This window comes from Callorhinus ursinus, unplaced genomic scaffold (genome assembly GCF_003265705.2).
Source record: "Callorhinus ursinus isolate GAN/ISIS: 27379988/994484 unplaced genomic scaffold, GSC_fseal_2.0 scaffold5, whole genome shotgun sequence".
NCBI lineage: Eukaryota > Metazoa > Chordata > Mammalia > Carnivora > Otariidae > Callorhinus > Callorhinus ursinus.
Window position 1 is genome coordinate 53,106,120 of NW_027397067.1, and position 22,648 is coordinate 53,128,767.

General features: G+C 36.0%; 1 protein-coding gene across 2 annotated transcripts in view; it reads right to left on the reverse strand.

Moving 5' to 3' along the window:
- Nucleotides 1-7,797: 7,797 nt before the first annotated feature.
- The window catches only part of EIF3E (eukaryotic translation initiation factor 3 subunit E), a 47,131-nt gene continuing 32,280 nt past the window's right edge, over nucleotides 7,798-22,648 (reverse strand). For both annotated transcript variants that reach the window (XM_073893103.1, XM_025871003.2), the window contains 3 exons: nucleotides 9,329-9,431; nucleotides 8,906-9,040; nucleotides 7,798-7,986 (listed from right to left, as the gene is read on the reverse strand). In XM_073893103.1, coding sequence (XP_073749204.1) covers nucleotides 7,948-7,986; nucleotides 8,906-9,040; nucleotides 9,329-9,431 — 277 coding nt within the window. In that variant the 3' untranslated portion in view covers nucleotides 7,798-7,947. The remainder of the gene's footprint in view (nucleotides 7,987-8,905; nucleotides 9,041-9,328; nucleotides 9,432-22,648) is intronic.

The window sequence follows — 22,648 nt, forward strand, 5'->3', positions numbered from 1 at the left end:
AGTTCTTACTAAATAACCAAGAATGTTTTCTAATCATGTCATCTCTTAAAACATAAGGCATACTGGTTGTGTAGAGCTCTGGACGATTTCTGAATCAATGAGACAATCCACACTCCACCCGATATTTTCTAGGACTAGTTACACTAACTTGTCAGCAGAAATTTAATTTTTTAAATAAAATTGATAAATAAAGTTCTAATACTTGTTTGTCACAGCTTCTTAAGTTTTGTTCCTATCATGTAGTGTTTACACTGATACCTGCACATATGGCAGCAAAGTATTGACCTTTGAATATACCGAGATAAAACTTCTGATCTACCATTATAGGATTCATGCTTTATGCTTTGTTTGTTTTGTTTTTAAAGGCTGTGATGGTTTTAAGCTGATCTATCTGCACTCTTTTCAGGTCTCCTCACATCCAATGGCATGTACTTAGGAAATAGCTGGCAAAGGTTCAAGGTGCAATCTGTGGCTAAGAATGGAGAAACACTAACTGGCTTATGGACAGATGGACCAACAGCTCTGGCCTGATTAGCTAACTGAACAAAGACACAAAGCTAATCACGTGCTTCCTCTCTATGCAGACCATTTGTCTTTAAAATCAAGTGAAAATTTGCATACTCCCTAAGGACAGCAACCAGAGAGACTCACAGCAATGCCCCCTCTACTAGGCTGCTGCTTTCTATTTCCCAAATATTACCTGTGTACCCAGATGAATGAATGGTTAGTGAAGGAGTAAATCTCTACAGTATCTATTATCATGCCTACTGTTTGGGGAGTACAAAGATGAACATATAGCATGGCTACTGTGCTTAAAGGGCAATAGAGAAGGCAAGAAAAAATGGCCACAAATAAATGTAATCCAGTAGCATTCTATTCTCCTAGGAGAGCTGCCAGGTTTGAAGGCCTGATTAAATAGGACTTTCTGTGATCCAATTTTTTCTCCATGCCACTCTGAATAAGCTATGCCTCCGGCTTCCAACACCTGGGTTCTAGTGCTGATCAACATGGAATCTTAGATGTATACCTTTAAGCAATCAGACTCACATGTATACACACACTTAGCTTATTCACCTGGAATTGTGCCTAAGTGCCCATGGTGTTTCCCAGTTCAAAAGAGCAACTTCTCCTTACCCCTCAATTGTCCTCACAACGCTTAAAAACAAATGAATCAATCTGGCATTGTTCTCCCAATCCCATCAGACTAAATGGAAGTCAGCACAAAAGTCAGAGTTTCAGAACCAAAATAGGAGATGCCTTAGATTAATGTTATTTCTTGCAGATTTTAAGAGTCAAACAGTTTATTAAATACATGAGATGAAAAATTAACAAAGCATAACAGTGTTTGTGCTACCTCTCCAGAAAGTTAACACTTTTCCAGACGATGGCTTGATCTCTAAGGGAATTTAAAAAGCATGGGAGTAAATTATGCATGGAAACATACAAAACAGTTTAAAACCAGGCTATTTTCTAAGAATCTAATTAAAGCCTCATTGAAAATTTTAAACATTTCACTCTAGCAGATATTTTGGCCCTGGCCTTAATAACTTTTCTTACTGATGGTCTTTACTGCTCAGTATTTCACTTCTGACCTTTTTACTGTGGAGGTGAATCTGATTTGGGTTTTCAATTGCTCCTGTGTTAGCAGTGCCACTAGAACCAGAAAGATTTACTTTCCAAGTGACCTCTTTCGGATACTTGACGGTATTTGAAGATACCTGTATCCTTTGTCCACACATCCACCAGCTGGAAAAGAAAACAGTGGTCATATGTGAGGATCAACAGTAGGCTGGCAAACCTGAGTTCACAATATTGTAAATTTGAAAGTCAACAGTTCTGTATGCTGTCCAGCTATTTTCCTGACCACGGGGAAGTAGAGAGGAAGGAAAACATCTGAGATCATTAGTATATCTGTCTCTCTTTTTACTTCCATCATTACCAAGAAAGGGCCAAGGCCAAGGGAAAGATGAAGTTTTGAAACATTTCATAAATTGTAGCTAATGATGATTTTTGCAAGTCTTCAATTGACCTTAACCATTAAAAAAGTATCTTATAGCAATACTTCATAAGTCTAAGTGTTTTCACATCCAATAGGACTCACCGTATAGTATTATGTTTGTGTGTCTAAGACATCAACTGTATATTCATGAAAAAAGGGGATGTGGCAGTCTTTTTGTTTCTTATCTCCAATAACCAGGCATACAAAGCAGCTAATATTGCCATTAGGTTAGGAAATCAGAGAATAAGAAATACATGATTTTGTTCAAGACCACCTGATAATAACAGCATGAAATCAGGGTTTTGGGATAGGTACATTTATATATTTTTCTTCAACTTTTTTTCCCCATTATACCATTCCAAACAGGATTCATTCATTCATTCATTTGTTCCATTTATTCAATAATTTATCAAGGGCCTAATATGAGCCAGGCATTAGGGATTCAGTAATAAGTTATCATCCATAAACAAATGAAAATGACAGTCTATTTTTTTAATAAAGGATTTTTTTATTTATTTGAGAGAGAGAATGAGAGACAGAGAGCACGAGAGGGAAGAGGGTCAGAGGGAGAAGCAGACTCCCCGCTGAGCAGGGAGCCCGATGCGGGACTCGATCCCGGGACTCCAGGATCATGACCCGAGCCGAAGGCAGTCGCCCAACCAACTGAGCCACCCAGACGCCCCGAAAATGACAGTCTATTAATCAACTAATTATAAAATTAATAAGTGCAATTACACGTGGAGTAAATAAAACAAGACTATATCTAGACTAATCTAGGGGTAAGAAAAATTTTCCTACAGAGAGGAAATGTCAAGTTTTCCTTGATATTTGAGTTATGTTCTGGGGGATAAATAAAATACAAACTAGAAGTACATGTGTGCATGGGAAGTAGGGGTTGGAGAGAGAGAATGTTCATTTCTCGGCAGAGGGAACAACACTGCAAAAATCAAGGTATAGGAAGGACTGCTGCTCTTTAGAGCAGTATTTTTCAAATGTGGATACCAACTGGGGGATTATGAAATCAATTTATGGGACATAATAACTATTACATAGAATAATAAAAAAATTAGATATCACATTTACTAAGGGTAGGTATTGTTTTATAAAACTTCCATCAAATATATGTATTTATTTTTTTAGCATTGGGTCATGATGTAAAATATTTTTCTTACTCTGTAGCAGTCAAAATAGTTTGAAGCTACTGTTTTAAGGGACTGAGAAAAGGCCAGTGGGGCTTGAGAGTGACATAAAATGAGGCTGACACAGCAAGAAGATAGCAGATAATGAGAGCCACATTAAGGATTCAGTCTTTAGGCTAGAAACAATAGGGAGCCACTGAAGGATTTTTTTAATCAGGGGAGGAAAATGATCAGATTTAAACTTGAAAAGATTATTCTAACTCTATAATATGGAAAACAGGTGGGAATAGGGGGTCAGGGATAGTTATAGGGAGAGTAAGTCAGAAAATATTGTATTCGGGGGCACCTGGGTGGCTCAGTTGTTAAGCGTCTGCCTTAGGCTCAGGTCATGAGCCCGGGGGTCCTGGGATCGAGCCCCCCGCATCGGGCTCCCTGCTCTGCGGGAAGCCTGCTTCTCCCTCTCCCGCTCCCCCTGCTTGTGTTCCTCTCTCACTGTGTCTCTCTCTGTCAAATAAATAAAATCTTAAAAAAAAAAAAGAAAATATTGTATTCATTAAGGGATGGATGCTAGCCTGGGTAAGAATGGTGGCACAGTAGTAGATGGATTCAAAACACAGAATATAAGATAAATTCAAAGAATATAATTTGGCACTGAAAAATGGTAAAAGAATAAGAAACTTCCAAAGATGAAATAAATCACTGAAATAAGAAATTCCATGGAAGCTTAAGAGCAAATTAGATACAGTTGACGAGATCATTAACAAACTAGAAGAAAGAACTGAGGAAATTATGCAAAATGTAATGCAGCACAGGTGGCAGAGATCCAAAGTATGAAAGAGAGGGAGGTTTTGGGGGGAACTCAAAAACAAACAAAAACCTGATGAACCAGGAAGAATTATCCAAAGAGATAACTTTCCAGAACTAATGCAAGACAAAAGCCATTTTCAGAATCAGAAGACCAATGACTCCCAATCAGTATAAATAAAATTCACTTAGAAACATCATAGTGAAACTTCAGAACACTAATGAAAAGGAGATCCTAAAAACGACCTGAGGAAAGTCTCATTACAAGAGGAATGAATAAGAAAAAAGGCATTATTGTATAAAATAATGCCTAACTTATGAAGTTACAATAAAAAGAACAGAATGGACACAAATAACTGGGGAGGAAGATCACTGCAGTAAAAGTTTTCCTTATATTGTTAGAGAGGAGCAGAGATATTAATTTTAGGACATTAAGTTAAAAAAACACGTTAAGATTTCTAGGATGATCACTAAATAGAAATAGAACATTTAGTTGCTCAACCAGAAGATAGTAAAATCAAACCATAAGAAGGCAAGAAATAGGGGGTGGGGTAAAAAAAAAGCCAAAGTGGGACAGAAAGCTTGTAATGAGATGGTAGAAATAAACCCATATAGGTTAGTAATCATAATAAAAGGAAATGGATTTAACTCACCAGTTAATAGAAACAATTGTGAGACTGGTTCCAAAAACTCTACTAGATAAACGAGGCGTGGAAACACCATGTTCACCAATATTTGGTTGAATTACATATGGTATATTCAGACAACAAAATACCACAAAGCAGTGAAAAAGAATCAACGACAGCTAATACACCAACAGGAATATATCAACATCGATGAATCTCAGTGTTGGGAAAAGCAAGCAAGATTACTAAGTATGATTTCAATTAAATACACGTCAAAAACATGTTAAGTACACGTGTCCATAAAACCAGACAGAAAAGTGAAGGAATTATTAACACAAAAGTCATGGTAGTGGTTGCTTCTCAAGGGCAAAGAGGAAAATACAGTATGCCCACAAGCTTGTTAAAGTTACTAGGACCGTTGTATTTCTTAAGGTGAGTAGCAAGTAGGAATACTGGGTAAATGATCATTGGTTTTTCTTTCAACTTTTTTGTATTTTTTTATATTTTATATTTTAAAAAGCATAAAGACGTGCTTGTGAATGCATAGAAACTTTTTAAAAAATACACAAGAAACTATTTACTTAATGTAAGCCTCGTGAACTCTTGTACTTCACTGTGTTCCCAGTGCCTGTAAATGTTGCTGATACATGGGGGGTCTATTTATTGAATGGAAACAAATAAAAGAGCACAAAAAAGAAAATTAATCACTACATAATCTGTGCTCAACATCTTACTGGGGCAGTTTACCTGTTATCAAAACTTATGACTAAACCCAGAACCAGGTAATTTGTTTTTATGCAAATTTCAAAAATGCATCTTAATGATGAACAAGTGTAGATAATGTGTAAAAATAGCCATTATAGTTTTTTTTTCTGATTGATACTAGTAATCTATAGTGGCATCATCTTTCAAGTTCAAAGGGCAGCAATATGTGAAAAGTAAAAAGTGGTAGGAAAAGTGAACATTAATTATTCATATAATGGATAACCTTGAGGGAGCAAACCATAAATAGAAAAAAATCAAAGAGATGTTCATCAAGGTTTTGTCTGTCCAAATAGATTTTTTTTTTTTTGGTGGGGTCACTAGTATCCAATGATTATACTGGTAGAAAAAAACAGAGCATTTTTTACTCTAATTTGAAGATAATGGTGCCAAGAGACTTAAATAGTTTTGTGGATCAAGATCCTCCTTTACAACCTACTAACCATATACCACTTAACCCTTTGTAAATTTAAGGCAATAATGTTGGAAGAAGGAGCAGTGTGATATAATTGAAAAAGCCTGTTTTCAATTCATCACTTTAACGTTTAGTAGGTAGGACCTAGAGTAACCATCTGTTTCTTCATCAATAATATGCAAATATTAACACCCAAATTTCAGTGTTTCCAGGCAAAATGAGGCACTCAAATGTTAGCTTTCCTTCTTAAAATTCTCTAGATACATAAATGTGAAAATGCCTGACACACAGTAAATGCATAATATTAGCTTCCTATCTTTCCTCCTTGGTTTTTTTTTTTTTTTACTGGTCCATTAAAGCACATTAAATAACTGTTAGATTTGCTTTTAACTGCCATGTAATCACCTAGAAATCCTTGCCATTAATGTGGTTTGGTTGAACAATAGTTTTAAGATAAAAAGTCATTAACGATGCCTCTAAGAACTTTTTGCCTTTGGATCACTGGTGGGTAGGGAAACAGACAGTTTAACATACTTCCCATTTCTGTATAGCTTGAGTAACAGGTAATTTTATCTAGTTTTGTTTAACTATTTCTTATAGATCTGTACTTCTGATTCATGGAATTAGCTCTTGCACTCAAGGTAAGATGGACCTGTTCTGATCTAGTTACTGATATGCCCTTTTGGTACTTCCTCTATGAACCTTGACCATTTTGTACTACAGATGACCCTTTAAAGTTGGCATTTTCACAACACTGGCTAGAGAGTGCTGAATAAAAAATTAGCATTTGGCTTACCCTAACCAGCAACCCTCCCTTTACTTCAGCACCTTTGGGCTTGTTTAGAAGAACCAATACCATAATCCAGGGATCTGAAACCACAGTACATGGACCAAATCTGGCCTATATTCTCTAAACTTAACTGCAGGTTGAAGGTGACCTTATCAGATGCCAAATAAAAACCCAATATGCATGTATCTCCTACCCTTGCACCAGTCTTTTGAGTGCAGAAACAGAAATGTCTATTGTCTGACTAGGTTTTAGTTCAACAACCAAAGTGAAAATCAAACCACTTCTGTGTAAAGGAGACCCAACCAGAGCTTTATATATTTAAAGATCTTGGGTATCCAGTAAACCATGTGCGTGTGTGCATGCGTGTGTGCAATATTCAAGAAGTCATTTATAAAATTCAGCTTATACTCCTTTTTAGTCTCTGTAGCTGCCCAGTGAGTGACAAGGAGCCACTTTAAAAAGTTAAGAAACAGCAGCTTTATTTGTAGTAGCCCCAAACTGGAAACAACCATAATATCCTTAAAGGTACATGGTTAAACAATGTGGTACATCAATACCATGGAATAAGACTTAGCAATAAATGGGAAAAAACTACTGATATATATAAGAACTTGGATAGAAGTCAAGGGCTTTATAATGAGTAGAAAAAGTTAAACTCAAAAAGTCATGTTGTATAATTCCATTTCTAGAATATTCTACTGATGACAAATTATAGAGATGGAGGACAGATTAGTGGTTGCCAGGATTTAAAGCTGGTAGAGGTAGGTATGACCACGGAGGGAGGAGCACAAGGGAGAAGTTCATAATGATGATAGTTCTTTATCTTTTTTTCCCCCTGAACAAAAGGTCTCACATATTTACTACTGAACCAACCTACTAGTGCAGAAGTATAGTAACAGGAAAAATAATTTGCCCCATAAAAATGTCTATTGTTCAGGTAGTAGTGATGTTCACAGAGTGACAGTAGATGAGCACATGACCTTCATGTAGCATAAAGGAGAAAAAAAGAGTTTCTTATCTTGACTGTACTGAAGGCTACACAAATCTACACAACTGATAAAATGGCACAGAGGTATTTGCATACATTGTCCCTATGTCTATATCCTGGTTGTGATAATGTATTATAGTAACATAGATGGAAAAACTAGGGTAAACTAGTTCATGACACCTCTCTCTACTATTTTTGCAACTTCCTGTGAATCTACTATTCCAAAATGAAAAGTTAAAAAAACACACTTGGATATATGAGGAAATTCACAAGATAAAATGAAACACAGCCAATTTTATTCAAATTCCCCAAAATTTATACTCAATATGTTAATTGTTCCTAAAATGTAGGTCACCCTTTATATAATGGTTTTATTATTTCATCTTTATTTTATAGTTTTTTCATCTTGTCTTTATACAGTTCTTCAGTAGAAGCCAGAGTCCTGAGTTGCCCAGTTAGGAGCCTAAAACATACAAAGAGAGATGGACAAGGTGAGAAGAAAGTACTTTCTGAAAAAGTTAACTTAGAAAAAAGTGATACTAGCATTTCCTTTTAGTACTCCAACCCAAACCACTCTCAAAGATTTTAACAACCTCCGTATTTCTACATGTCAACTGTGCCACTTGGAACAAAAAAACACACATCAGAATACCATCTAAACCAGTTTTTGACCAATTATAAAGTTTAACAATGACAGTATCACCAATACTGCAACAAAAGTCAATACAAATTGATCCTCAAGCATACAGAAAAGAACATTATATAAAAGTTGTTTTAGGTTGAGTTATTCTGACTTGGTTGGAAAAGGCATAAACATAATTTCCCAATTCTTCCTCTCTCTTAAAATTGAAGAACTATTCAAAGGACACAAACCTTTTGCTAAAACTTCAATCACATGAGGTCTCTGAATGCACATCTATTTTAGGAAGCAGCTGTGCTTCCTAAAAATAAAAACTTCCTATCCTCCAGTTACACATAATCATAATGGCTAAAAAGCATTAAAGCTTGTTTGGGATTCCAAAATTACAAGGCCATTCAAGTTCCTTTAATATCTAATATGCATAATCTCTACCAAAAGGGGGGATATATTTTTTTGACACAGTTTTTAAAGATCAACACTAATAGATAATAAGACCAACATTTTTATAGAAGTATTTCTTCAGATTTAAAAAGAACACAATTTTTTCAGTTTCCTTAACACATATATCTAAGAAAAATTCTTCTCAGTTTAGTAATATATTTTTAAAAAAGTTTGTACCCCCAGTTAGAAATACAAAATCAGATATAACCAATATATTAGTATGTTCTCAAATAAAGTCCAGTAATAATTACGTTACATTATTGCTAAATTCCAGACAAAATAGAAAATGTGTGGTTCTTACCTCTGACCTACTATTCTGATTAAGTTTCTTCTCAATATTCATGGCCAACATCTGGCTTCTAAACGAAAGGCTTTTGGTCTTTTCAATCACTTGCTGATAAGGTGAAACTGCATTGTTACCCATAACCACATGACCCTAAAATGAGACCGAGGGAAATTGATCCTGTAATATTACAACTGGGTTTCCCAGGTAGGTCATGAGCATGACATCACAACACTACATGACTGCTGCACACACTATCATGCACTGTACAGAGATGACAATATTCACCCAGCAACAACAAACAAAAGGTGGCTGCTGTAGCTTCAACACAAAGCAAAAATTATTAACAGAATAGAATAAAATGTCCTAGTGAAAAGTTCTCAAAATAGTATTAAAGTAGTCAGCAATTTACAGATATAGCATAACTAATTTAATACTCACTAATTTGGAATCAATCTTGGCATCCAGCCTTGCATTTCTAATCAAATTTACAATCCACCTTTCAGCTTCTTCTGGAGTCATGTTCAGTTTGTCTGCCAACATGCTAATGAAAAAAGTAAAAACAATGTTAATGAAGTCTAAACACTTAGTTTCATACACACAATCTTTGAACCACACTCTGCACAGAGACTTTCAGATATTTACGGATATGGTATTTATGGATAAAAAATACCTTCTTTAAATACTATGACTCAGTAACTGCACTGTTCATATTTGTGCTATTACCTTGTACCACATGTGCATGACCTATCCCATTTCACCAACCAGTAACAGAGGAGAGGGAACATTTCACATTTACAGAAACCTCTGGCCTCTAGAATAGTACCTTACACTTAGCAGGTGCTCAATTAATAACAATCTAAGGGAGAAAAAGGTTTTATGATGCATAATGATTACACAAATTAAATCTATTACAAGGAACATCAGTGATAAGTATAATATAATGAAATAACCAAACCTTAGCATTAGTGTGCACGTTTGTGTTGTAAACTCTGAGGGCACTCTGGGAATTGCACATTATATAACCTAAGTGGCCACTGAATTTCCGAGGAAAGAGAAAGACACACATATACACAGAATGAGAGAGAGGAAGAGAGGGAAAGGAGCAAGGGAGATGACTGGGTTGAAAAAGAGGCGTTACAGGGCTTGCTTAATTGGAACTAACAAAAGCACCCCTTGGTAGTATGTAAATACATCACCCAGCTGATGGAAGAGTTTGCATGGACAGTATTAAGAGTATACAGTATACATGTATGCACATAAGGGTGTTTAAACATTAACTGTTCTCTTTTCACCTCTCTTCACTGAAGACATTATACATTTGCCAGGCCCTCTAATGTTATCACTCGTTTGATGAAGAGAACTAGGATACCAATAATAGAAACTTTCCTTAGAATATTATAAACTAAAATTCCTGATCTGATAGCCTTCCCGGTTTTAAAACATAGTCAAAACACTGGCAATCACATAATTATGTAATTCCTTATAAGAATAATATCTGTGCTATTCCTATTTTATATATTTACTGAAAAAGAGTTAATAGAATTTCATTCAAAATGTAAAAATTAAGTTAGGTCATCAATAAAATAACTATAAACTAAATCTACAAAAACATAATCATTTAAAATTTATCCTTAAAATATGCCTGGAGTTAAAAACATCTTGATGATGAATATGAACCAACTCAACCATAAAACGCCCTGGATTTGTGTGTCACAATTTTGTTCTCTGTGTTTTTGCAATCTATTTTGTTCTAAGCACACTTTCTCAGCTAAAATAAAGAACAATTAATCCATGACTATTATTTCAGTTTCATGGATTTCATTTTATTCTCTTTATCACTGTTCTCTTTATTTATTCATGAGAGTCAGAGAGAGAGAGGCAGAGGCAGAGGGAGAAGCAGGCTCCCCGCCTAGCAGGGAGCCCGATGCGGGACTCGATCCCAGGACCCTGGGATCATGACCTGAGCCGAAGGCAGACGCTTAACCATCTGAGCCACCCAGGCGCCCCAAAATATACTCATTATTTTATCACGTCCTATAGCAATTTATCTTTTGTGTGTCTCCTGCATACCCCAAAACAAAACTCTTTAAAGTGAGGCCAAAGCATTTTATTCTGAAAAGCACAAAAGAAACTGTACTAAATATATTAAAACTCCAATGTTTAAGATCACTATATTTTGTTTTAAAGAGCAGAAAAATTATTCCCAGTAAGCTACAAATTATATGGAGTTGGTATTATAAACATGTTTTTTAATTATAATATAAAACCTATTTATGAGGGCTGTTTAACTAAAATTTTAATGAAACATTCAGTCTTGAAGCCCAGGTTATCTGTTGGATTCCTCTTCTTAACTGCCATATACAACTGAGAAGACCTAGAATTTTCTTTAACCACTGCCTCTTATCTAACCATTCTACGCTTACATGGAAGACTCCTCTCCACCAGCCCTACTAAACCTCTCTGTTCATTAAACATGCCAGCTTTTTAATCACTTCAGGGCCTTTGCATATACTGTGTCTTCTGCTTAAAAAGCTCATCCACCTTCTTCTTCATTTAGCTAGCTGTTACATGAGTCTCAGCTAAATCAGTACCCTCATAAGCCTTCCAAGACACCTCTGCAAACTGTAACATATCTGTTTGATACTTTCATAGCCCCTCTATTTTCTTTGGAGCAGTCATAATAGCTGTAGTTTTTTCTGTTGAATATTTGCTTTCATAATACACTGTATATATAACCAAAGAGCGTGCACCATAGCTTTTTTGTTCACTGCTATCTATCCAGCAATTAGCACAATGCTCAGTTTAGAGGAGGCAATTAATAAATATTTACTATATGATTTCTTAATTGGTCAACTCCCCCAGTCCAGGCTCCATTACTATTTCCCAGTTTTTTAACTAATCTACCTCTCTAGTCTCTCCTTAATCTATTTTACATAATTGCCAACTAACCAGTTTATGCCCAAATTCCTTTCAAAACTTTAACAAAGCCCTTCTACCAAAACAATAAAATCCAACCTTCTAAATTTCTCATTCATGGTTCTCTACAATTTAGCTACAACCTCATTTTCGAACCTCTCATTATTCTCCCCCATGAGTACCACATGCCAGCCAAACCAAACTAATTATCTTCCTTCCTTGCCATTCATTCAACAAAATATGAACTGTTAAGATGCTAATGACAAAATACAGTCTATTCCCCACTTTTATAAAGTTTAAGCTGGGGGGTGGGGAGTAGAGGACAATCACTTCATTCCCAAAATATATAAACTATTCTAAGTGTAAAGATGAAAAAGTAGAAGAAGCTATGTGAGATGCAAAGGAGTTTACTAGTTCTAGTCTGGAGGCTTGGGGACATATTATTTAAGGAAATATTTAAGGTCAGATTTTAGCATAAAAGAGAGAAAAGTCTATTCTGCATAATAACTCCACGTAGAAGTCTTCATCCTTTCTTTCTTTACAACCATATTCTGTCTCATTTTCCTACATGGCTGGGGCAATACGGTAACATGCATCAAGACCCATAAATATCTGCAAGCTCTGACCCATAATCCTACTTTGGGGATTTACTGCTTCACATTGTACTTGTTGATCCTTTATGTATTAAATCAGGTCAAAGCAAAACCTGAAATAAGGTCCAAGAAGTATTAGTAAATTACTGATGGCATCTCAGGTTATCTAGGCTACCAATCATTCTGAGAGTGAATTAAAGAATGTGGCAACAGTCCAGTTTCTTTTAAATAACAGGAAAATATACAGAATAAAAGAAATTAAATGACAGAAATCCTCAAAATTGACAATTCTCTTACAGTCTACTGATTTTATGCAAAAATAGTAAAGATTTAAGAATAAAAATATAAATCCTATTAAAGCTTAAAAAACAAAAAGTTGGCTTAAGCTATCCTATACAATGCTTGTCTTATTTAAAATAATTCAGTTAATCAATAAACTAAAAGACAAAATGTATTAAAATGCAGATTTAAAAAGAAAGATATCTAATTTGATATCAAAGATATCAAATATCTAATTTGATCAAGATCTTAAGCACAAAAATAATTTCCTGATTATTCAGACTGTATAGAAAATCTCAACCTTGTCTACCGGCAGCTTAAAGCAGACATTTAACTATTTTGTGTAAATATCCCTTATACATATCTTTAAGTTGATGAGCACTTCTTTCTCAAGTGATGCACACATACTGAGTATGTTAAATAAGAAATATATATGGAACCACAAAAGACCCTAAACAATCAAAGCAATCTTGAGCAAGAAGAACAAAGGTGAAGGTATCACACATCCTGATTTTAAATTATATTACAAAGCTATACTAATCAAAACAGTATAGTTTTTTTTTTAAGATTTTATTTATTTATTTGAGAGAGAGAATGAGATAGAGAGAGAGCACGAGAGAGAAGAGGGTCAGAGGCAGAAGCAGACTCCTTGCTGAGCAGGGAGCCCGATGCGGGACTCGATCCCGGGACTCCAGGATCATGACCTGAGCCGAAGGCAGTCGCTTAACCAACTGAGCCACCCAGGCGCCCAAAAACAGTATAGTATTGATAAAAATAGACAAATGGAACACAATAGAAAGCCCAGAAATAAACCCATGCATATATGTTGAATTAATTTACAACAAAGGAGCCAAGAATATACAATGGGGAATTGTATATTCTTTGATTATATATTCTTCAATAAATGGTGCCGGCGAAACTGGACAGCCACATGCAAATGACTGAAATTGGGCCAAAATCTTATACCATAAATTAACTCAAAATGGATTAAAGACTGATTAAAGACTTGAACATAAGACTTGAAACCATAAACACCTATAAGAACACACAGGTGGTAAGCTCCCTGACATCAATTTTGGCAATGATTTTTTGGATCTGACACCAAAAGTAAAGATGACAGAAGCAAAAATAAACAAGTGGGACTATATCAAACTAAAAAGTCTGCATAGCAAAAGAACCCATCTACAAAATGAAAGGGCAAGCTATCACCAAATGGGAGAAGGTATTGCAAATGATTAGAGCTAAGAGGTTAATATCCAAAATATATAAGGAACTCTTACAACTGAAGAGCAAAATCCCCTAAATAATTCAACTAAAAAATGGGCAAAGGATCGGAACAGGCATTTTTCTAAAGAAGACATATGGACAGCTAACAAGTACATGAAAAGATGCTCAACATCACTAATCATTAGGGAAATGCAAATTCAAAACTACAGTGAGATATCATCTCACACATACTAGAATGGCTATTATCAAAAAGACAAGAAATAGGGATGCGTGGGTGGCTCAGGGGGTTAAGCGTCTGCCTTTGGCTCAGGTCATGATTCCAGCATCCTGGGATCGAGCCCTGCATTGGGCTCCCTGCTCAGCAGAGAGCCCACTTCTCCTTCTGTCTGCCGCTCCTCCTGCTTGTGCTCTCTCTCTCTCTGTGACAAATAAATAAAATCTTAAAAAGAAATAAAATAAAATGTGATATGGGTAACATTTCAAATTAATGGGGGAAAAGATAATTTTTCAAGTGAATACATGAATGATAAGAAGCCAACACTGCCTTACTGCTGATAGGCAGAAATTTTCAGTGGTCTGGAAAAAAGATCAAAATAGGCACAACAGGGAGCCTGGGTGGCTCAGTTGGTTAAGCAACTGCCTTCGGTTCAGGTCATGATCCTGGAGTCCCGGGATCGAGTCCTGCATCGGGCTCCCTGCTCAGCAAGGAGTCTGCTTCTCCCTCTGACCCTCTTCCCTCTCGTACTCTCTCTCTCTCACTCTCTCTCTCTCAAATAAATAAATCAAATCTTTAAAAAAAAAAAACAAAAACAAAATAGGCACAACATTCCCTAAAGCCAAAACCTAATCCAAAGCAAGGTCCTAACTCTTGTCAATTCTTTGAAGGCTCAGAGAGGTAAGAAAGCTACAGAAGAAAAGTCTGAAGCTAGTAGAGGTTAATGAAGTTTAACCCAAGATGAAGCTGCTAATGTAGAAGCTGCAGTGAGTTATCCAGAATATCTAGCTAAGATAATTAATGAAGGTGATTACATCAAACAACAGATTTTCAAGGCAGAGCAAATAGCCTTATATTGGAAGAGGCCACCTAGACTTTCATAGCTAGAAAGAAGTCAATCCCTGGATTCAAAGCCTCAAAGGACAGAATGACTCTCTTATTAGGTGCTAATGCAGCTGGTGACTTTAAGTTGAAACCAATGTTCATTTACCATTCCAAAAATCCTCAGGCCCCCCTTTTTTTTAAGATTTTATTTATTTTTTGTCAGAGAGATAGACACAGAGAGAGGGAACACAAGCAGGGGGAGTGGAAGAGGGAGAAGCAGGCTTCCCGCTGAGCAGGGAGCCCAATGCGGGACTTGATCCCAGGAGGTCCTGGGATCATGACCTGAGCCAAAGGCAGACGCTTAATGACTGAGCCACCCAGGCACCACCCTAGGGCCCTTAACAATTATGCCAAATCTCCTCTGTCTGTGCTCTATAAATGGAACAACAAAGCCTGTATGATAGCACATATGTTTACAAAATAGTTTACTGAATATTTTAAGTTGAGATCTGCTAAAGAAAAAAAAGATTCCTTTCCAAAATATTATTGCTCATTGACAATACACCTGGTCACCCAAGAGCTCTGATGGAGATATACAATGAGATTAACATTGGTTTTGTCCCTGCTAACACATCATCCATTCTGCAGTCCATGGGTCAAGGAGTAATTTCAAGTCTTAATACTTAAGAAATACATTCCCTAGGGCTATAGCTGCCATAGTGATTCTTCTGATGGATCTGGGCAAAGTAAATTGTAAATCTTCAAAGAAGGATTCTCCACTAAGATGCCATTAAGAACATTTGTGATTCTAGGGGCACCTGGATGGCTCAATTGGTTAAGCAACTGCTTTTGGCTTGGGTCATGATCCCGGAGTCCCGGGACGGAGTTCCGCGTCCGGCTCCCAGCTCAGTGGGGAGTCTGCTTCTCCCTCTGACCCTACTCCCTCTTGTGCTCTCTTTCTCAAATAAAATGAAACTTAAAAAAAAGAACATTTGTGATTCATGGAAAGAGGTCAAAATAGCAATATTAACAGGAGTTTGGAAGAAGTTAATTCCAAGCCTTATAGATGACTTTAAAAGGTTCAAGACTTCAGTGGAGGAAGTAACTGCAGATGTGGTGGAAATAGGAAGAGACTAGAATGAGAAGTGGAGCCTGAAGATGGGACTGAATAGTTGCAATCTCGTGACAAAATTTTAACAAATGAGGAGTTACTTCCTATGGATAAGCAAAGAAAGTGGTTTTTTGAGATGGAATCTACTCTTGGTAAAGATTACTGGAAATGACAACAAAGGATTTAGAATATTCCATAAACTTAGTTGATAAAAAGTAGGGGCCAGTGTGAGAGAATGGACTCCCAATTTTTAAAGAAGTTCTACTGTGTAAAATGCTATCAAATAGCATCACATGCTACAGAGAAATCATTTGTGAAAGGAGGAGCCAGTAGATGTGGAAAACTTCACTGCTGTCCTAAGAAACCATCACAGCAACCCCAATCTTCGGTGGCCCCCACCCTATCAGTCAGTAGCCATTAAAATCGAAGCAAGACCCTCCCACCAGCAAAAAGATTATGACTCACTGAAAGCTCAGATAATGGTTAGCATTTTTCAGTAATGAAGTATTTTTTAATTAAGGTATGTACATTGGGTTTTTTTTTTTAGACAAAATACTATACTGCACACTTAAAAAGACTACAGTATAAACACAACTTATATATGCACTAGGAAACCAAAAAATTCGTTTGACTAATTTTATTGTGATATTCACTTTATTGCAGTTGCCTGGAACCAAACCCGCAACATGTCTGAGATATGCCACATATTACTTTATAGTTAGCACAGAAATACAAAAAGGCTTTTGAAACTGTCTTATCTCCATCTGGAAATGCACCTTTCTATATTTCTCTTTAATATCAGGAAGTATAATTATGAATATAAATTGCTTTGTAGTAATAAGAACTTTAAGAAAAATATTAAGATCTAAAATGTTACTTAATAAAATAAGCAAAGTAGAATGACTTCATAACTTAAAGAAATGCAAGAGTAGTTGGCAAATACCTTCTTTTGTGAAAAGCCAAACTAAAGGAAAATTATATAAATGTATGCTCCAACATGTTTATCACACACATTCAAAATATTACTTCCATACTTTGTTTTATCTACAACTGAAAACTGGTCCAAGAATTATTCTAGAACAGCTTTTAAATTTCAGACACACACCATATCTGATTAACTATTCAGCGATACTAAATTAAATCCCACCATAGTAATCTTTTTTGACAGATGTTGCATACTTTATGGTACACAGATTGGTAACTTATCCTACAAATCTATAAAATTGTATATAAACTGATAAAAACATTCTTAATATGCAGTTTTATAAAGATATGACTATCATATGTGCTTAGAGCCATTAGTCAAGAAACCTATCAACTGAGAATGTTCCAAATCACAAACAGAAAGAGTTGTTTAATAAACAATTGGTTTTATAATACGTACTAATCTCTTCAGCATTTAAAATGTGTCCACTGTTGGACAGAAAGGACAGAGACAAATCTTTCCCTTTACCCCCAAAAAGATAGAATATCAAATAATTTTAAATTAGAGGCAAAGATAGATCAGCGCAAACTAGTGAACGGAATAATTTGTCATAATTAGTATACGGTGGAAAAGAGTCTACTTTGCAGCTTAAAAATATTCCATTTAGTGAGTTATCAGGGTTCACTGAAGCTTCAATCTAAAGTACTTCTCTGATTTTCCAACACACAAATTATGTCCCTGTCATTCTAATTACTCTATATTTTTCTTCAAAATACCTATCATAATTTGTAATTTTATCTTTATTTAGTATGTTTCTTCCTCTGGACTTAAAGCTCTGAGGGTGTGCTTCCTACCTTCTAACCAGTGCTAGGTCAGAAGAGCCACTCATTCACATTTGTAGTATTTCCTTCTCTGAACACCTGTACTAGTTATACTGCTATTACTAATTACATCATAATCATGATACATAGTGTATTTATCCTCTCTGGAAAGTTGAACATTACCTTTTAAAAAAGCTTCTGCATATTCTTTTTTTTTTTTAAAGACTTTATTTTTCAACAGAGAGAGAGACAGTGAGAGAGGGAACATAAGCAGGGGGAGTGGGAGAAGCAGGCTTCCTGCTGAGCAGGGAGCCCGATGTGGGACTCGATCTCAGGACCCTGGGATCATGACCTGAGCTGAAGGCAGACGCTTAACGACTGAGCCACCAGGTGCCCTCTGCATATTTTTTTTTTAAAGATTTTATTCATTTGTTTGCCAGAGAGAGAGAGAGAGCACAAGCAGAGGGAGTGGCAGGCAGAGGGAGAGGGAGAAGCAGCCTCCCTGGCTGAGCAGGGAGCCCAATGTGGGGCTAGATCCCAGGACCCTGGCATCATGACCTGAGCTGAAGGCAGACGCTAAACGACTGAGCCACCCAGGTACCCCTGCATATTCTTAAAATGACAAAATTATAGAAATGCTTAACAAATGAGAATGTATCAATATCAACATGTTGGTTGTGCTATTTCACTACACTTTACAAGATGTTATTCCAAGATGTTATATTGGAAATGTGAACTGTGTAAATGCGAAACTGTGTGAAGAACAAAGGGGATCTCTTTATTATTTCTTACAACTGCATGTCAATCTACAACCACCTCAAAATAAAAGATGTAATTAAGAAAAGAGGTTTTTATATCAGAATTATTTATTTATTTTTTAAAGATTTTATTTATTTATTTGAGAGAGAGAATGAGAGATGGAAAGCACGAGAGGGAAGAGGGTCAGAGGGAGAAGCAGGCTCCTGCTGAGCAGGAAGCCTGATGTGGAACTCGATCCTGGGACTCCAGGATCATGACCTGAGCCGAAGGCAGTCGCTTAACCAACTGAGCCACCCAGGCGCCCCTATATCAGAATTATTTAGAGGAACTCTAAAAAAATATAGATACAAAGATCTCCTCCCAGGGAATGTTTCAGATTTTTAGGGGTTGGGCTCAGTCATCATGTATGTATGTATGTATGTATGTATGTACGTATTTATTTTTAAGATTTTATTTATTTGAGAAGGGCACACAGCACTCCAAGAGGGAGAGAAAATCTGAAGCAGACTCTGCACTCAGCGCAGAGCCTGACACAGGGCTCAAACCCACGACCACAAGATCATGACCTGATTCAGAAGGTCTGCAGTAAGGCCAGAAAATCTATTGTTTTTAAGTTGCTGTTTTTTTTTTTTTTAAAGATTTGATTTATTTATTTGAGAGAGAATGAGAGATAGAGAGCACGAGAGGGAAGAGGGTCAGAGGGAGAAGCAGACTCCCTGCTGAGCAGGGAGCCTGATGTGGGACTCGATCCCGGGACTCCAGGATCACGACCTGAGCCCAAGGCAGTCGCTTAAGCAACTGAGCCACCCAGGCGCCCTAAGTTGATGTTGTTTTAAGTTCTGTACAGCTAGCTTAAAAACCTGGTTTATAGAACAATGATTTTTTTCTATTATTGTTTAAAGGTAAACATTAAACTTGATTGGTCATTATCACAGATTTCAAATCCTTGGAGTCTGAATGAAGATGTTTTCTGTATTTATAAAAGCCCAACTTAAATACCTAACATTATTTTAAGCCATATTCCTAACCCATTAAAACAGCTTTAAAAAATGAAAAACTGGGCACCTGGTTGGCATAGTTTGGTCGTCCAACTCTTGGTTTCAGCTCAGGTCATGATCTCAGGGTCATGAGATCGAGTCCCGTGTTGGAGGACTCCGTGCTCAGCACAGAGTCTGCTTAAGATTGTTTCTCTCTCCCCACCCACCCCCTCTACTTGCAAGCTCTCTCTCTCTCAAAAACAAAACAAAACAAAACAACAACAAAACAAAGAAAACAACAAAAACAAAATCCTAAACCCTGGACTAAGTCCTACTGGATACAACCTCCCCCCTGCCAATGAACCTTACAGAGATCTCGTTGCTCTAAGATGAGTATTTCTTTTTTCACCTGAATCTATATATTCTGCTTTGCCCCTATCTTAATTCTTTATATACTAAAAATACTAAATCACTGATTTTTCTTTCCATTACTTTAACAGGCTGTAAATGTGTGCCTAAAAATTGGCAACCTGATGCAGGTTCTTAACCCTGGATGTGCTTTGGAATAACCGCTCTGAAGGTATAGTATAGTAGCTGTTACACATCATAGCAGAGCAGACTCAGAAAATCTGACCCAAAAACTCTGAGGTGGCTTCAGGGAATCTGTATTTGTAAAACAAAACAAACTCTACAATGATTCTGAGACACAAAGTTAAACAATGACTTATGATTTCCATCTTTATCTTCTGGCTTTTAGTGAAAAGACTAATGACAAGTTAGTCTAAATCTGATATTTCTAAAAATATCAATTGTGCACAATGAAAATGAGAGAATTCATAGTGAGGTACAATACAATGAATGTCCAAAACCTATTAGTCCAGGCTCTGTCATTAAATAGGACCTAAGCAGCTTAACGTCTCTGATCCTAAAGTTTCCCAGCTATAAATAAGGAGCTACAAAACCAGTAGAAAACAAAGGAGTTGTACTGGATCTTTTTTTTTTTTTTTTGAAAACGGTGTTTCCAGAAGTTTTAGGGTTCCACAGAAGTGTTTTAGCTGTCAGGAGGAAAGCCGAATAGAGATAGGCTAAACAGCATGAAGGGGCTCTGATTTGACTTACAGAGAAACACAAACATATATATATATATATAATGCTACATCTGAAAATAAGCTGTAACATACACACATGATTTAAAAACCATGGTTCTAGAATTTGAAACCTGAGCCACATTTAAAGTGCTCAAAAGCCACAAATGACTATTGGCCACTACACTGAACGATGTAGATATAAAAACATCTCCACCACTGCAGAAAAAAGTCCTATTGTTGCTGATTCAGTAACTGTGCGCTGTTGGATTAGAAACTCTTGAAGATTTCTTCCAACTCTAAAAATCTTTCTTAATATTTGAAGAAAATGCATTAATATATGTATTCAAAATCTCCTTAGTTAGAACACATTCCACAGGTAGCCAAAAACATTTAAACAATTAAAACAAAAGGGAAACACTATCACTGGAAAAGAGAAAAGATTTCTGGACTTTAGTTAGTCTGAAAATGCTTTAGACTTTGTCCAAAACTTTCAAAAAACTACAGGTAGCAAAGAACTACAGCAATCAAAGAAAAGCATAAAAACTACACTGATATCAGCTTTAAAAAATTCTTAGATAATGACAGTCACATAAAAGCTTCTGGAAGCATTATCCACTCTATTACCTCCTTTGAACTATACTTCTTTCTTGAGTACACAGGACAAATAGTTTATTTTACTGTCAAACATGGTAAACTGAATCTCATAAACATAAAACAATGAATACAAGGTCCCAGAGTTAATAAAGGGAACAAGTCAGAAGTGGAACAAACTTTCTTACTCATGCTACCTCTGAAGCAAACACCAAAGTGAAAAAGCATTATCACGGATGAAAATACAAATTCACTAATAGAAAGAAAAGAAATTTATTCATTTAGCAAATATTTATTGAACACCTATACTGTACAGAGTCAGTATACTAGGTACTAAAGATATAAAAAGGAGAATTTGCTTTCAAAAGGGTCATAACAGGGATAATTAAATAAGGTCTAGACAAAACACCCAAGTGACCATACTATAATGAGAAATGGGGGAAAGTCCACAAGGAAAAACCAAAATATTAGCATCCGTCTTTCACAAGGCTGAATTATAAATCTTAAAAAAAAAAAAAAAAGGCAGTGCAAGAATTCAGTTATCTATTGTCCACTAGCATCCCACATATAATTCTTCTCTTTATTTCACAACCAATGACATATTAGGAATCTGCATGTATTCCTTAAGAGAATCAGATTTTTTAAATTATGTGTTTGCTAGGCTGTAATAAAGTACTAATAAAACTGGTCAAGGCTTTAAATTCCCATAGCAAAAGCCCCATGATTACACTATACTTCTAACTCTGAAAAACCACTTCAATAACAACCCAGTAAAATTAGGCAAACAAGTACGGATGCCTCAAAAAAAACAAATGGCACTAAAGAAAAACTCTGGTCTACACACAATTCCAAAGAGGCAAACATTAAAGTAATTTTTTAAACATTTATGGAGCATATTTACTGTTTGACCTCATCTGTGGCCAAAAGGGCGCTAGTTATTTTTCAAATCCTAATATGAAAATTAGTTTCTAATAAGTTATGTAAGTTTCACAATTTTTCCGCCAATAATTTTCTCACACAACAAAGAGAATTTCAATTGAAATTCCCCATACTTTCCATGTTTCAACATTTTAGGATGTCACAGTTTACTATATGAGAATTCAAATATATAATTAAATAAAACAAACTCAATTAACTGAAATGATTACCAAATGTGGTCTTTCAACAGTATTTCCGATTCACTAAGGGCTAACTTCTTCCTTATTTGAACTCCTGTTGAAACCATTCTAAAACTGGCTATTTCTCTTTTCTCCCTACATAGGGCATAACAGTACTCTTTAAAAGGTTAACTGACAATCATAATACTGCCTTGAAGTTACCATTTTCAAAAATCATGCTATGCCACACACATAGAACTAAAGAAGGTATTTCTGAGTCTGTAGCATCCCCAAACAAAAAAAGTTAGGATTTTAATAAATCACTATCAGATTGT